Source organism: Microcebus murinus, chromosome 24 (assembly GCF_040939455.1).
Source record: "Microcebus murinus isolate Inina chromosome 24, M.murinus_Inina_mat1.0, whole genome shotgun sequence".
Classification (NCBI taxonomy): Eukaryota; Metazoa; Chordata; class Mammalia; order Primates; family Cheirogaleidae; genus Microcebus; species Microcebus murinus.
The window spans coordinates 6,852,995-6,870,403 of NC_134127.1; the positions used below are offsets into that span (position 1 = coordinate 6,852,995).

Below are 17,409 nucleotides of genomic sequence, written 5' to 3' on the forward strand. Positions count from 1 at the left end.
AAGTCACGAACTAAGGGACAGAGTTGTGAGTCCATAGGTTGTGCTTGGGAAATGGAAACATCAAGTGTCTGGATGTTAACTGAGCATCATTTTTTAGTAATGGACTCAGTAAGTCTAAGGGCCTTGGACCTGCCACATATGTTCTTCACCCATTTTCCAGTGTCTTCATATTGGTTCTTACTTCTGGACAGTGTTTTAACAATTAGCCATTGGCCCATGGAACAGATAATGAGAGGTGTTCTGGAATAAGCTCAAAAAGAAAAAAAGAAAAAAGTCAAGAACCCACCAACTTGTGTGAAACTGAGCATTGCATTTAATCTCCATAAATCTCAGCCACCATGGGGGGGGGAGATGTAGTAAGATTTTGGTTGGATGATTCCTAAGACCTTCAATTCCAAATTTCAATTTAGTTCAATGATTTCCCAAATATCTATTGAGTAAAAGACTCTATATTCTGTTTGATGGTATCAAAGAAAAACAAAACACCGTTCTTGCTTTCAAAAATTTACAATATAATGGGGAGCAAGAGAGAAACAGATATACCTAAAACAAGAGCACAAGACAGAACATGAGAAGGACATGAAAGTGCAAAATGCATATGACAAAGGAAATTGTGGGACAGTTTTGAGGCACATCACAGAGTACAGTTCAGTACAGGGACCATGAAGGGGGCACCAGAAAATGAAACCAAAAGGGTTCGTTGGACCTACTTTGAGAACATTTAATGCCAGCTTACAACATTCCCATGCACACATGAAACCTTCCTAAATTACAAAGATGACATTGCAGATCACTAGAGAAAGAAGCGGACTGACTCCTCAATACATGGTTCTGGGACAATCACTCATTCACAGGAAATAATAATTAAATCTTGAACTCGAACTCTACAGAGAAAAAAAAAAACCCTTTTAAAGGCACGAATATGAAAGACCAAATGTAAGATTTTGGAAGAAAACACAGGATAGCGTATTTAATGAAATGTAGGAATGATTTCCTAAGCATGACGCGGAAGAGTGGAACATAAAATGATTAACAACACTGATTACTTTGAAATTAAAAATCTTAGTTCATGAGAAGATACCATAAATAATTCCACTTCATTAGAAGATACCTAAAACAAAGGGGGGAAGGGAAAGGAAGACTCAACTTGGACTAGAAATTCCAATCACATGAAACACGTTAAGCAGACAGACACACAGTTAAAACTTCTACAATTCGATGAAGACAAACAGAAAATATGAGCCAAAATCTTGAGTGGGTATACTTTACAGAAGAAATAAATGGCAATAAAATATATGAAATGAATTTTAGCTTTATTCGTAATCGCAGAGATGGAAATTAAGTCCATACAGAGATAATCATATTATGCTCAGTACATTAACAGAAATATCTAAGCCTGGAGATATCAAATGTCAGCCGACGAGAAACGATAAAACTCATACATTGTCAAAAAATCATTGACGTTATCTGTTAACATGTTCATCCTCTAGGTCCAAGTAATCTACTTTCAGATATATAAGAAACACTTGAAAATGTATGCCATTAGTTACATATATAAATGTTCCCAGTTGCATTTTTTTTTTTTAACAATAGAAAAAATCTGATAACCACTCAAATTTCACTGACAGCAAAATGAGTAAGTAAATTAGGGTAAAGTCACACAATTGAAGACTGAACTGCAGGGAAGTGAATCAACTATGCCTCATACACGCAATGACACAGTTGAAATATAACACTGGGTGAAAAACTAACTGCTAAAGAACATGTAGACTACATCAGCAGTGCCCAACCTTTTTGGCACCAGAGACCGGTTTCATGGAAGATGATTTTTCCATGGATGGACAGAGCAGGGTGGAGGTGGGGGCGGAGGGTGTGTGGATCTCAGGTGGTGATGCCAGTGATGGGGAGTGGCTCTAAATACCTCACTTCCTGCTGTGGAGCTCCTGGTTCCTAAGCTTAATGAAAGACAATTTGTCTATGGATGGGAGTTGGGGAGTTCTGCAGCCTGGTGGTTGGAAATCACAGGACTACATCATAATTTCAACAGATCTCAAAAAGCAGCAAAAGTTAACTACGTTTAGGAGTACATACATATTTGCACTGTTTTTTAGAACAAGGGAATGAGCACAAAATTCAAGAGTGATTAACTTCTAAGGAGAACCAGAGGGATGGGTTAAAGGAGAAACGCAGATGAGTCAAAGGTCTTGATGATGGTCTACTTTTAAAGTATGGTGATAAGTTCACAGATGTGCATTTTAATTTGATACTTTCAAAAAAACTATTCATATGCAAACATTAATAGATCATAAAAGGTTATACAGAGTTTGTATCTGATTTCATAACTAAGGAACCTCTGGAAGTTGTGAGCAGGGGCAGTAAATATTGGAAAAGCTTGCTTTAGGGTGAACTGCTATGTTATGTTTCCATCAATGGCAAAGTGCATGCCAAGGCTCCCCCTCCTACTTCCTTGGGTCCATGATGGCTGATGACTAGGACCTGCCCTAACATGGTAGGAAGAACTACAGTGCCTATATCCTTCAGACACTTAGACCAGTACAAACATATTAATCCACTCAAATGTGGTCACTTAACCATATGCATCGTGAGATGTAGTTGTCTAAGACACACCAGATGAGGGTTAAAGGAAATAAGCAATCTTTGTTTGTGAGCCCTATGCTCTTGACTAGAAAGGAAATTAAGAGACCATCTCCAACCCTATGTTTCTGTTCTTAAAAATCTCCCTTATATACAGTATCTCTCATATAATCTCATCCTTTTTCCTGATACATCGATTCTTTTATCCTAGCAAGAGTAGTCTAGTTCCCAAAGGCTGTTTCATGCCAGCATCCAATTTCACTCATCTGAGCCATCCAAGATGCTACGTCCACAGATAAGGCCTAACGGGGAAGAGGAGGTGAATTATGAGCAGACACCCCCATGCATTACATTTTTGCTGTGACAGGGATCTTCAATTATCTTCCTGAAATCCCCCAAAAAGATCAGTTTCAACATTTATACATAATCAATGCACCCATGAAGACAGTGACCCTCCATCTTGAGATCCCAAACTGAGAATCAACTGAAAAACTTAAAAAAAAAAAAAAGAAAAAAAAATACTGCTGGGTCCTTTCCACTGAGATTCTGATGTATTTGCTCAGAGAGCAAGGCCATGACATCACCCAACTGAGAACTTCACAATTAAACTCCTTCGATTCAGAATTTAAATGACACACATTTATTTCTATTATATAAACAACGGTTACATTAAACATTTGGTGCTCATCTTGCAATCTAATATGCTTTAATAAAGCTGTTCAAACTATTAAATATTATTATTTTTAAGCTTAGAAACAAAGTTAATGCCCACACACATTCAAAGCACCTGTCTATGATTTTCTCATCTAACCCTGGGTAACAATACCACAGATGTTTTCTGTTTTACGAGTTTGAAAAAAAATGGCCTTGGGTCATGAGCAGGGATGTGTAGCTTTAAAGCCTGAACACCATTTTCAGCAGGAAGATGCTGCCCCGATAAATTGCTAAAAATAAACCCAACCCTGAATATTTTGACACCTGATCTTCAAGAATCAGAAGTTTTCAACAACCCCGTGTGTCTAACACCTTCCCAACAAGGTGGCTCCGACATGAATAATCATGATAGAGACATCAGAGTTTGTAAGCTCCACCTCACTGGCAGGGACTGCCTCTTGCAAGTTATCATGGCTGTCAGGGATGCAGAAAACACTTGAAAGTAAAACAATATAGGAACTGCATGAGAAGCAGCGATTAAAGCTTTTAAAAATCATATCCAATCACTCTTTGGATGCAGATTTATGTTTTCTTGAGGATGTCACTGGCAGAACACTGCCAATATCAAAAGCTTTCTTCAAAGAAGCACAAATCTGGCTGCACGTGAAAAAAAAAAAATCTGCGCCACCTCAGAATGACCAACCGCTGTATCCATTTGAATATCATCTCTTATATAACAACAGGCTCAGCTAAGCCATTCAAACCAGGAAGTCTTAGTTCTCATCACAAATGAAAACCCAGATTTACACAGGCTAAAATGGACGTTGGAAGCAATTTACTTATTCTGCTAAGAAACTGTGTGGCACATACCATTGTAAAATTATTTCCTTTGGGTAAACTATAAGGTTCCCTATTGTAACTCATGGCACTACCATCACACAGTATTGGTAGAAAGGAAGTGAATATACTCTTTCCTGTGAGCAGATTTTTAAAAAATTATTTAGAAGGTATTTAGGATCCCCAAGTAGATTCACACTGAACAAATTTATCATCAAGGATGCAGAAAATTAAGTAACTGGAACAAAAACTTAGGACTCACCGTCAATTTCGCCCAAATCTATAACGAAAACCCCTTTTGCCATATTAATTAACTCTGCTACACTGAACTAGCTTGAGCCTCTCAAATCATAGCCCCAGTATTCGGCCAAAGAAGAAAAATCTATCTTATCTCAAAGAATATTTTAGAAAAATATAAACATTTTAAAGAACAGGAAAACATCCTTTAGCAGAAGGGTAAGATGATCAATAGTCTTTAGTCTTCCAGTATCATTCTTTTGGATTCCTTTGTGCTTCTATTGATTACTTTTGTTATTCTAAGCCTGGAAAGAAAAAGCAGCAAGGGTAACAGTGAGAAAATGAAGATCTGGATCCACAGGCTAGTGCTGACAAAAATGACTTCTAACAGCCAAGCAAGCTACTTCAGTTCTCTACATCTTGTTTTCTCGCCTTATAGATTTCAGCTCTGGCCTAGAGATTTCAGGATCCTTTTCGGCAATATAATTTTATGATTTTGCTTTGCAAATGGGAAATACAGGTGCATAGAAACTCTAATCGAACTAGTGTGTATCAATTGTTCGATAAAAGGCCACTTCAGTAGTTCAGATCTTCTTCTACTAGGTAACACTATTCTACAAACCTAGAAAGAGCTCACATGCCCACAGCTCAAAGACAATTACTGAAAATCAGGACCGACTAGCTTCCTGATCCTTGAAATCTCCTAACAAAATGTGACAAAGTCATTGATGTGGGACGAATTAGAAGGCTGAGGGCTGTATCTTGTTTTGTTGAGCCAAGGTGTCTTACTAAAATAATTTGCGAAGACCTCACATCTGGAAATTTAACATGAAGTTTCACAGATCTTGTTTCTATTAAAAAAGAAAAAGTCAAATAAAAAAAAAGGCAGAAAAATCCAATCTAGCAAGAATGGGTCCCCATACCCAACTAAGCTATGGCTGAGGGCAGGGGGTGCCTGAGTCCTTCAGCTATTGTCCGGTCACCCCACTTCCATGCCAGAGTGACACTCGCGAGTTAGTTTACATCCACTGATTCAAAAGAAATCAAAACATGAAACGAAATTTATTGCTGGTACATTCTTGAAAATGCTTTAAGCCAAGGATTACAGGCATCATTCCGAAGCCCCAGTAACTTAGGGGCTTACAAATGCTACTTCCAGAGTATTATCCCTTTATTGAAGGTTTGACACATATTTGAAATTCCAAATAACAGCTCCCTGAAATAATAATAAAAAAAAAACTGAGAATAAACAGTTCCAAAAACAAAGGGTAGCATCAGACTTAAAGCAAGAGGAAGCTTTAAAGGTAACTGAGTCACTTCTTCTCATTCTACAAATGAAAAGAACCAGAAAAAAAAAGTGATGCTTTTGGAAGACACACAGTCTTGAACCTTCCAGCCCTTCACGTTGCCTGCATGGAAAGGAAGTTTGGACTTGGGGAGAAGAAAGAGAACAAGAGAAGACTACGGGACGGGGTTACACAGGAGATACCATGGAGAGAGAAATTGGAATACCATAATCAGGCAGCTGACTTTCAAGTCAAAACTGTGACTGCATCTCAAGTTTAAGTGTTACTAATGCCATTTAAATTAATGGCATAGAACTTTAATAAGTTTGATATGACGATGATATATCACATAGTAATATATAAGACACACAGATATCCACGCATTGCGGCACTTATCACCTGACAATTATTAATAATTGGCTCCACAACCGTCTTCTCTACTTCACATGATGTTAGAGCCCTTTTCACAAGGATATCTCAAACACTGATGTTTATTGAAAGCTAGCTGCTAAACTTCAGAAAACATCAGATGGATTTTTTTGTTTTGTTTTCCCTCTAAGGCAAAAAAAAAAAAAATTTATTCAACTTTGTTCCTTTTAAAGCAAACCCCCAAACATTACAGCCCACCCACACACCTCATACCAACAAAAGCTGTGAACCTTCTGATCGCTTGTTGCTTTTTTTTTTTTTTAAGAGAAACAATTTTGGAAATCTCATGATGTAACCTGATAGTAACTGCAGTAGCTTCGGGTCCCAACACTGAAGGAGACAGAAGGGTTGTCTGTTCAGATGAAAGGCAGATACTTTTCATAGCTCCTTATAACACATTTACATTTTTCTGGAAAAGAATTTTTTTTTTGCTGTCTATTTTTTCCCTTTTTTTAAAAAAAAATAGCTCAATTATTAAAGCTTAATTATTATTGACCACTTTGCATCTTCACATTCACCCAAATACTGAACCAATGATAAAATTAAGGTTGAGAGATTTTTCAACTAAAGCCAGGCAGGTGCAACAAACAGCAGTGGGACTGGAAACCAAGTCTGCACATGGTTTCAGGACTTTTTTTTTTTTGAGACAGAGTCTCACTCTGTTGCCCAGCTTAGAGTGCTGTGGCGTCAGCCTAGCTCACAGCAACCTCAAACTCCTGGGCTCAAGCGATCCTCCTGCCTCAGCCTCCCCATGTAGTTGGAACTACAGGCATGCGCCACCATGCCCGGCTAATTTTTTCTGTGTATTTTTAGTTGGCCAATTAATTTCTTTCTATTTTTAGTAGAGACGGGGTCTCGCTCTTGCTCAGGCTGGTTTCGAACACCTGACCTTGAGCCATCCGCCCGCCTCGGCCTCCCAGAGTGCTAGGATCACAGGCGTGAGCCACTACACCCGGCCAGTTTCAGGACTTTTTTAATGACATCTGTCATGTAATTCTGTTTTATTATCACATTGGTTATCCTAAAGTCGGATAATGCAGCACTTCTGCCCATATTCCATTTGACTGGGAGGTGTGGATTTGTAAGGATGTGAGAGAGGGAGAAATAAATGAAAAAAAAAAAAAAAAAACTCATTCCAGCACCTGTCTTGCCTTCTCGGTCTTTGCGGTGAAAATTGATGAAAATTGTTATTATAGGTCCAATTGCATTGTGTCACTAGACTACTTTCAAACACAAATTAGAAGACTTTACTCTTGTTTTACACCTAGACCCAGAAAGTAAACATAAAGCATATATATTCAAAATCAATAGTGACGAGGTATTCACAAAGCCATGCAGATTGAGGGGCTAGTGTTATATTTCTAAAAAAAAAAAAACTATGGTATCTGTAATGGCATCCTTAAAAATACAATCACAGAAATACTGTCATTTGTGATATTACTTAACGAGCTACGTTAATGCCCTTGTTTTTTAAGAAAATGTTCTGGCTTAGCAAGTTCCCCAAAATATTTTACACACCACTTATTCCATACTACAGTATATTAATTTTTAAAATATATTCACAGTTTTGCTTCCTTTGCAATCACTCCTGACACATTTCTTACTGCCCCTTGTCCCAGACAGGGCCATTTCTGTTTGCAACCCGGAGAAACACAACACTACGCAGACCGAGAAGGCAAGAGGGGCGTTGGAATGAATTTTTATTCATTTATTTCTCCTTTTCTCTCACATGCTCACATATCCACACCTCCTGGTGAAATGGAATATGAGCCGAAGTGCCACATCATCCGACTTTAGGATCATCAATGTGGTAATACAACAGAATGACATGACAATGTCGTCAAAAACGTCCTGAAACCACGCGCGGACTTGGCTTCCAGTCCCACTGCTGTTCGTTGCCACCTGCCTGGCTTTGTTTGAAAAAAAATCTCTCAACCTTGATTTCATCGTCCATTCAGTATCTGGGTGAATGTGAAGATGCAAAGTGATCAAAACTGTGAAAGTCCCCTGAAAATGTCAAGTTGCATGCAAATGAATTATTATTCAAAACAGCCATTCAGGATAGGGTCACATGATAGGCGTCCCTTCATCATCATCCTTGAAGAGTCTGTCTAGGAAGGTAGGCTTTACAATCTGTTGAGGGGAAAAGAAATGTAAAATCCTCTTACAGTTATTTCATTTTTCTCTGGGAAACTAAATTTTCCTGAGAGTTTTATCATACTATTTGAGTAGTTTTTTAGAATTTTTAGTCTAACTATCATGTATACCTTAATGTAAATTAGAAGGACAATTTTATTATTCTTAGGCATGTGCTACTGGACAAGAGCTACCAGGTAGAGGGTAAGCCATAGTGAACAAGAAGAGGCTTGTGGCAGAGGCAAACAGACCCAGACACTAGCTTCCATATCGTGTTGCGACAGCAATAATCCAACTGCTTGAGGAGCGTCTATACCCCATACAGACAGTGCTCTAGTTTTTGTTGATTTGAGAGACAGGGTCTCACTTTGTCACCCAGGCTGGAATGCAGTGGCATGATCATAGCTCACTGCAGCAGCTCTGGACTCCTAGACTCAAGTGATCCTCCTGCCTCAGGCTCCCAAGTAGCTGGGACTACAGATGCAAGGCACCACACCTGGCTAATTTTTTAATTTAGAGATGGGGTCTTGTTATATTGTCCAGGCTGGTCTCGAACTCCTAGCCTCAACTCTCTAATCCTCTTGCCTTGGCCCCCCAAAGTGCCGGGACTATACATGCGAGGCACCATGCCCAGCCATGCTATTTTTTGTAATTTTTTGTAAAGCCAACTGAGTTTGTTCTACCCTCTTACTTAATCATACCCTCATTCTCTCATTATTCCAAACTCTGGATCATTCTTGAGCATATACAGCTCAGGTGGAAAAAGTACAATAAAGTGAAGGAGCACTCAGGAGTATTAGAAAGCCTCTTATTTATAATAACAAAAAGCTAACTTTGAGCAAACCCTTAAAATTCTGGGGGAGTCAGTTGCTTCTGCAATACAAGAAATTAACTAGATGCAGGCATAAGACGCCAATTATCTCATAAGAAAATTCAAGACTTTTAAAATATTGTTAAACTGGAGCGAATACTGCATCCATCTCTATAAATGTTTTATATTGCATCAGAACAGTGCCCCCGAATATTAGTTTTATAAGCAGCTTTTTGTTTGAGTTAAAATTGACATTGTGTTTGCCTATTCTTCTACTGGCATTTTTTAAATAGTCTTACATTGAATTCTACTTCATATTGGCTTGCATGTGAAAATACAATATTGGAAATCAAAAACTTGAAATTACTGGCCGGGTGCAGTAGGTCACGCCTGTAACCCCAGCAACTTCAGGAGGCTGAGGCAGGAGGATTGCGTGAGGCCAGGAGTTTGAGAGCAGCCTGGGTAACAGAGAGAGAGAGACCTCCCTTCTCTAGGAAGGAAAAAAAAAAAAAATAGCTAGGGGTGGTGGTGTGTGCCTTTAAGTCCCAGCTACTCCAGAGGTGACATAAAAGCATGGCTGGAGACCAGGATGGCACCACTGCACTCCAGCCTGGGTGACAGAGTAAGACTCCATCTCTAAAACAAAAAACCATGAATGACTGTCATCTATGGCCCATGGATAGCGTCATCTTTGAGCTCATCAGAAATGCAGATCCTCAGCTCTCCCCCCCCCCATTTACTAAATCAGAATGTGCATTTTAACAAGATCTACAGTGATTCAAAAGCACATTAACATTTGAAAAGCACTGATTGTGAGTTTCAAATATTACCAGCTTAGCTTCCCTAACCCATGATCATTTGGCTTCCCTTCCTCCCCGAGAGTAGGTTTATTAAATTAAATTCAAATCAAGGTGGTAACTACTAAATAAGTACTGTTGCTAGCAGAAGCCACCAGTGACTTCCAAGCAACTCTAAATAACTACCACAAATGTATTTAGAGGCAAATCTTCTCATGCAATATTTAGGAAGTAAAGATGCTTTTCACAGCATGTTGCCAAAATCTGTGAATGATATCACGCAGAACAGTCATCCCAGTGGTGGCGGGCACCCCAAAGCAGTCAAGACCATTTTTTCTTCACTTGGGCATTTTGCAGCTCCTGTTTCCTCTGTCTGCCTGCCGATCACCCACCTTCTAGAATGTCCGTGATGTCATTTTCCCTCTGACTTACCTGAGAAATTATAGCATTCGATTTAGGTAACAACAAAGCATCTATAAAGTCTCTCCTTATTCCAATTTCCACACAGTCACAGTGGTATTTCCCTTACAATGTGGGTAGGAGTGGGGGGGAGTACACGTGCCAAACTTTCTGGGAATAAGAACTTTTTGCACTGTACAAACCAGAAATTTGGGGGTACAGAGTCAATATCTGAATTTAATAAATCCATTATTGACCTTACTTGGAAGAGAGCTTTTGGTTTCCCAGTGCTGTTGTTTATGAAAGAAACTATCAGAAGAAGGGAAGCTAATAAATGAGTATGAATCTACAATTAGATAGAAGAAACAAGGCGTGGTGTTTGGTAGATCAATAGGGTGACCATAGTTTACGATAATCTGTTGTACATTCCAAAACAGCGGGAAGAGAATAATTTGAGTATGTCTAGTATAAATGGGAAAAAAAAAATCCAAATATTTAAGGTGATGGATATTCCAAGTATACTGATTTGATCTTTACAAATTATATGAATGTATTAAGTTATCATTTGTACCCGGAAACTATGTACATACATCATCCATCAATAAAAAATTGTTAAAATTTTTTAAAAAAATAAAAGCTACTCTTAAGTCTGGAGAAGAAAAAAAAAAAAAAAAGGAACGAACCAGTCATATAAGAAGAATAAAGGTCTCACCTTATTCTCATCCTGTTAGAAATAATATTAGGAAATATTTCATGTCCTGCCGGGGCCCAATGTCTGAAAAGTATAAGTCTTGCCTGTTGTTTCTGCTTTAGCACCAAAAACACAACCCTAATATCCCTATCACCGAATCCTAGTGAAATGGGGTCGGGGGAGTGGCAGTGAGCTGAGCACAAAATACTTGGTAGGCGCCATACTGCAAACATAACCACGTTCAGAAGAAAATTCCAAAAGCACAACGGAGTTTGCAGTGGATTGCAGAGAGCACAGTCAGTCCAAACTGAATCCATTAACATCCGCCTAATTCTGAAAATTATCTCTGCACAGCATGTGTATGCACACAATAAGCCCATACGATGCAATGTGGCACAAACAATTAAAAGTTCTTTTCAAAGTGGAAATGCAAAATAGAACGAATATCTATTTTCTATAAATGAATCTAGCCATCTGCCTTGCAAGAGCAGCAGCAGGAGGACCCAAAACAGCAGAAACAGCAGCCTCTGGTGTTAACAATCTATTCTCAAATCTCATGCTCCACATTTCCCTGGCAAACAAGGCTAAAAATACAAGACATGCAACAAATAGTCTCTTAGGATCTGCCATTCCAAGGATGGTGTATTCCATCAGAGTAATATTTTCTGTTGAAGTTTAAAATTGAAAAGGAAAAAAAAAAGAGGCAAGCTATCGTATTGGAAACTGTTATTTGGAATTTTAAGTGTGAATTTTAAGTTCCAATCCCAAAGTATATTAAGCTGAATAGTGAGAGGGTGGTTATTTTCATACAACATAAACCTCTTAGATTTATCGGAATGTATTTATAGGTTTATTTAAGCCACTCTAGATTCCTCCACAACTCTTGACAGTCATAGAGATACCATTTTAGTACTTTTGCCACCAAAACACAAGGGTCATTCTGTTTTGGGCATAGTTCGGAAAATTGTCTTTTTGTGGGCTCTGGAATCAGAGGAAGTAGGTTCAAATCCAGCCCCTACCACATACTAACTCCATGGGCCTTGGGCAAGTTTTTAACCTTTCTATGTCCCCTCTTTTCCTATCTTACAAATCAGATGTATAATAGTACTTGCCTAATAGAGTTATTTTAAAAATTAAATGAGTTAATGTGCGTAGAGCACTTAGAGTAATGGCACACATTAAATACAATTATGATTATTATTTCATTTTCGAACAAAGCTGTAGAAGTATCTTCTTTTAAGGAATAGGCATAATATGATTGATACAGGGTGTCCCAAAAGTTGCCAAACAGGGAAAACGGGAAATTGTAGCTAAATGTACATTTACAAAATATTCATTATAAAATTTGTGTAGGGCGACTTTTGAGACACCCTGTATAAAAAGAGTGCTAACATGATGGTATGTCTCATGTCAACGGTGGCCACTTAGAAATGAAGGGGAGAGCAGATAAGTGGCTTTACATAGAATATGTAGCTTAGAATAAAACAGGAAATATTTCCATTGGTTATTCCGTGGTGCTGTTCATGAAGGCATCAGAAGGAAGAGATGACAATGACATTCCTGACCAAGTGCCACTTCCTGGAGCAACGGACAATCAGGATTGACCGCAAAGGTGTAATCAAGAAGGCAGGCACCTCCGGGCCCCCTGTGAACACATGTACCCGTCCACTAAGAGGACAACCCACCATCACTGCCACCTTAAGAGAATGCCAGAGAACAAACCATTCCTCATACACCTGTCCTTGAAATTAGATTTCAATACCTGTGGTCTGGGGTCTCCAGCCTACATATTTCAAAAAAAAAAAAAAAGGACAAAACAAGAGAAGAGTCTCAAATACTCGTTATCTCCTGAAAAACCAATTCCTCGATAAACCTTTAACGTTGGCAATGTTTTAAGTTGGGTACCATATTTGGTAGGAAGAGGACAATAAAAAACAAGTTTCCAAATGACTGAGGCTATAAACAGAAAAGTGCTTCCCTAAATCAGGAAGACTGCATGGGTCTAGAACTACCTGGCAGGTGCAGGCATCCAGTCCTGGGAGAGCTCATTGACATCCACAGGGCTCCAGAGGTTTTCCTACCCCATGGGGTACCACTTAAAGACCTCCAGACCCACAGAGGGACCATTTCAAGAGTGAAGAAGTATGTAGAGGGTGACAAGTGCTGTCACTGCAGGACCAGGTCAAAACAATTTGTCTCTTCTAAAAAACCTAACATGCTTAAGAGACCTCTTGAGCGGAACACTTCGTCGGGTAGGAAAGAAGGCGCCACCAGGTTGCTCAAACTATTTAATAAAAACACAACCCAAGAATCAGAAGAGACAAGTGTGGCAGGAAATGGGGAGAGAGGCTCTTTTCTCACAGTCCTGGGAAAGGACAGACTTTCGAGGAAAAGGAACAGAATGAGAAGAGGAGGAAAGAAGGTGGCCTTATAATATTAAGGAGGAAACTATAGATTTAAAACTGTATAAACTATAGATTTAAACTATAGATTTAAAACTGTATAAACTAGACAGATAAGTGGATTTAAGTACACGTAAATCACATGACTCTATTATGCCTATAAAACAAATGTGTGTTGCTCTTGCCATTAATGCACTACACCAGTAATTGTAAGAAAGATTCCATTGCCCGGGAATTTTTTCAAAGCAAAGACTTGTGTGAAAGCTCATTCTAAGATTATCTTCCTCTCTGCCTTTAATGAGTAGAATGCCTCATGTACAGTATCTAATACAGGAATCACAACCAGAACAGCAGCAGTACTCTTTTTTCCCCCCAAAGAACAAAAACAAATCAGTATGACAACATGATGTGGATTCAATTAGCACTTGGCAGGTCATGAATAACTTTTAAACAACCTTCTTTTAAGTTGGAAAGTGTTAAAACATACAGTAATCATGGCAACAGAGTGCCTTCCTTACAGTACTCTGACAGGCAGAAATAGAAATCTGAAGAGCTAAGTTCTTGCTTACAGAAGAGAAAAACATTGCTCCTCCTCGGGCTACTAGTAGTTTTTGCAAGCAGTCTCTTGGCCCAAGCTTCTTCCTCTTTGAGCATATCCAAAGCCAATCTGAAATCTCCCTCTGATTTTCAGAGGGTCTTACGTAAAGTACAGAGGGAAAGAAAAAGAATTCGGTGTAATCATTTATATTGCAAAGAAAACGCTACTGAATGGTTAAATATGCTCAGGACACCAAAGCAGACGGCATAGTTCTGTATCTCCCGTTGGTTAAGAAAGGTAGAAATGTCTTGGTTCAAGTCGACAAGAAAAGTCTTGCAGAACAAATACTAGTACTTGGATAAATAAGACCAACCCAGGTCTTACAGTATGGTTAACTAACTACTGCTCAGGCAAGACGCCACGGGAGAGCGCCTCATCTTGATGTTAATGAATGGGGGGCACCTGTCTGGGATGGGAGACCTTAACATTGAAACACACCCTTTGTTCTGAAAACTCTAATTGTGGCCACCTGTCCAGAGCCAATCCAGAGCCAGGTGCACATGGCTTCGCAGCCTTCAATTGCCTGATTAGCGCTCATTTCTTGAGGAATCTCTTGACAGACGCTAAGAAGAATGGGCTTCCTGCCCCAGAAAGTGAAAGTGAAATACATGGGAAACTAGCAGTCAGATTTACCACTCCACTCCATGTGTCTTGCATATTACTATGATCTGTGCAAGACATTTGCTGTAAATAAGCCTGTGCAGTGTACAGTATGTTTTCCAAGAGACCTCTAACGAACAGCTTGCAGACAAGAGGTGCTAGCCTTAGTTTCACAGCCATCAAAACTCCATCCAAGAGGCTTTGGGCATGTCCCCACCTCGTGTGTGGAGCCGGCTGCAAGACAACTTCACCGACCAAATTCCAAGGGTCAGCACCTGGAGTCAGCCGCTGTTAGGTATTCCACACCAAAGGGCAACTGGAAACTCGGACATTCAGATCAACGCGCAGAAAACAAGAGGTTCACGTCTCCCCCCGCAAGAGTGCATTAAAAAACAACTCGGCTGACTTTGCAACGAGGCATTCGCGGTTGTAAATTAAATGGCTGAAGCTTGTGCTTTCTCCAGCACGAGAAAGGAACTATGCTTCACCATCGCCAGCGTGCAATCGCTGAGGCTCATTTTTAAACCTTTCCTTTCTGAAAAAGCCTGCTCTGATAAAAAAAAAAAAACAAAACAAAACACAAAAAACTTTTCAGGAAATAAAACGCAAATAGTCACAGAACAAGATCATAAAACAGAAAGCCTCCAGCCACCTTTTTTTTTTTTTTAATTTTTTTTCCAGGCAGCACGACTGGTTTTAACACACCGTAAGCTTTCGTAAAAATGAGATTAGTTCTCTTGTCACCATGCTCAACCCTTTCCGTCTCCCGGCTGGCCAAAATACGACAGGAGAGTGAGCAGGGCGCAAGGTGACGAGGCGGTCAGCTCAGTTACACCTCTCGCCAGACAAGCGGTAGGTAGATCATTTAATGCAACCGCATATTCTAAACCTAATGCACGGCACGCAGGGAAGGAGAAAGGTAAAGACGGGCAGGAAGGAGAAGCTTCCGATTTTTTTTTTTCCAAAGGTAAAGCCACGGTACTCCAGCTATGTCTGAATTTGCCTCTGATCATCTTCAAAACAAGTCCTTGGGATTTATCTTTAAGTTGATGCTTCCTGTCCTCGCTCAAGGTGGAGCTGAAACCAGTTGCAAAATTTCACCCTGCTGGAGTCCGGAGGAAGCAAGCCAATAGGGGCCAAGCTTGCGGGGAGGGACGAGGCAGAGGTTTCCCTGCTGCGCGCGGGGCCCGGGTAGCGGCGGCGGGGAGAGGGGGCGCCTGGCGAGCAGCCTCCGGCCAAGCGCCCGCCGGGCTCGGCGCTGCAGGCGCGGTCACCCCCGCGCGGCGCACCCGGGCCTCCGCCAGGGCAAGCCGGTTCCAGCTGGGACCCCCGGCCGGGGCAGCCCGAGGGGTGCCAAGCTCGGCGCAGAGCTGGGGTCTCCAGCTGGGGTGACAGTGCTCCCAGAAGGGAAAAGGCGCCCGCTCGGTTCAAGACCACCCTACCGATACTGCCATCCCCCGCCCCTCTCCCCAGAAACTCTCGGACACCGCTAAGGGCGCCCACCCACCCACGACTGATCGCGCCTTCCGAGGAAGTGGAGAGGACCGGGGAGAAGCGGGACCGGGGCGAAGACCCGGTTACCCCAATCTGCAACAATCAGGGAGGGCTTGGAAAATGGAGCAGGTGATGCGACTAAAGGGTAAGGGCCCGGGTCACAGCAACCTGTAGGATTGCCGCAGATTGCAAACTTGGCTGGGAAGGCGGTGGTCCCCGCGGAGTCCTCCGCCCGACTCCCACCCAGTCGGACCCGGCGCGCGGAGAGGTGCGGGGCGCAACTTGGGAGCCGACGCCAAAGGTGCGGGTCCCGCGCGGTGTGGCCGGCGCCCCGCTGCCCGCGCCCGCGCCGCCCGGCACTTACCTCGGGCAGCCGCAGCCCCCGCCGCCCAGAGGCACAGCCCCAGCCACCGCAGCCACCGGCGCGCCCCTCCGCCGCCGCCGCCTCCCGCGGCCGCCGCTGTCCCCATGGTCCTCGCCCCGCGCCGGGGCTCGGCTCCTCGTCCACGCTCCGGATCCCGGGAGAGAGGCTCGGCGACGCGGGGGGCCCGCGGCAAGAGGGTCCCGGGGGTCTTCTGCGAGTGACTCTGCCGCACCGCCGCTCCCTACGGCAGCGGGGCAGGGCGCTCCGAGCCGCCGCTGGAGGGGCACCCCGAGAAAGCGCGCGCCCCCATAGGCTCCCTCGGCGCGGCGACCGCCGGAGCCGTCCCCGCCGTCCCCGCCGCGCCGCCGCCGGGCCGCGGACTACGGAGCGGAGGAGCGAGTGCGCATCGCTAATGAGGCCCGCGGCCGCGCGCCCCGCCCCTCCGCGCGGCAGCCAATGAGGCGCGGCGGGGCGGGGCGGGCGGCGCGCGGGGCGGGGCGGCGCCGGCGGGCGGGGGCGCAGGTGCGCGCGGCGGCTCCCCGTGCTCCCGGTGCTCCCGGCCGCGCCCGCAGCCCCTGTTCGCGGGGACCGGAGCGCTGCGGCGGCGGCGGCGGCGGGGGACAGGCCCATGCCCCGGGATGCGGGGCGCGGCCGGCGGGCCTGTGGGAGGCGAACGCAGCGCAGGAGGATCCGTGGGCTTCTAGCTTGCTTTCTCACTCGCTGTGGGCTGCTTCCAGGAGACCTCGGTCTTGCTCATCAACTTTCAAAGTCCTGCCTCTCCTGCTTCCACTTTTTAGCATCCGATCAGACATCACTCCTAAGAACAAGAGAGACTTAAATTCAATGCAGAACAGAGGGGGGGGGAAAAAAAGTCATGAAATAAATCCATGATTGCAACTATGCTAACTGCGCATGCATGTAAATGAAGAGATGGGAAATTACAATTAAGGATTCATTAAGGAGTATGTGATCGATTTTTATTTTACTTTTTTTTTTTTTTCTCTCCCTCTCTGATTCCCTTTTCCCTTGTCCTCATGACTCCGGAATCTCCCGACTTTTCAACTTTTCATCTTCTCGTT

The 17,409-nt window shown here is 42.6% G+C and overlaps 1 protein-coding gene across 4 annotated transcripts in view; it reads right to left on the minus strand.

Moving 5' to 3' along the window:
• The window catches only part of UNC5D (unc-5 netrin receptor D), a 536,775-nt gene extending 520,062 nt beyond the window's left edge, over window positions 1-16,713 (minus strand). For all 4 annotated transcript variants that reach the window (XM_075997365.1, XM_075997364.1, XM_075997363.1 and 1 more), the window contains exon 1: window positions 16,331-16,713. In XM_075997365.1, coding sequence (XP_075853480.1) covers window positions 16,331-16,436 — 106 coding nt within the window. In that variant the 5' untranslated portion in view covers window positions 16,437-16,713. The remainder of the gene's footprint in view (window positions 1-16,330) is intronic.
• Between the last annotated feature and the right edge of the window lie 696 nt (window positions 16,714-17,409).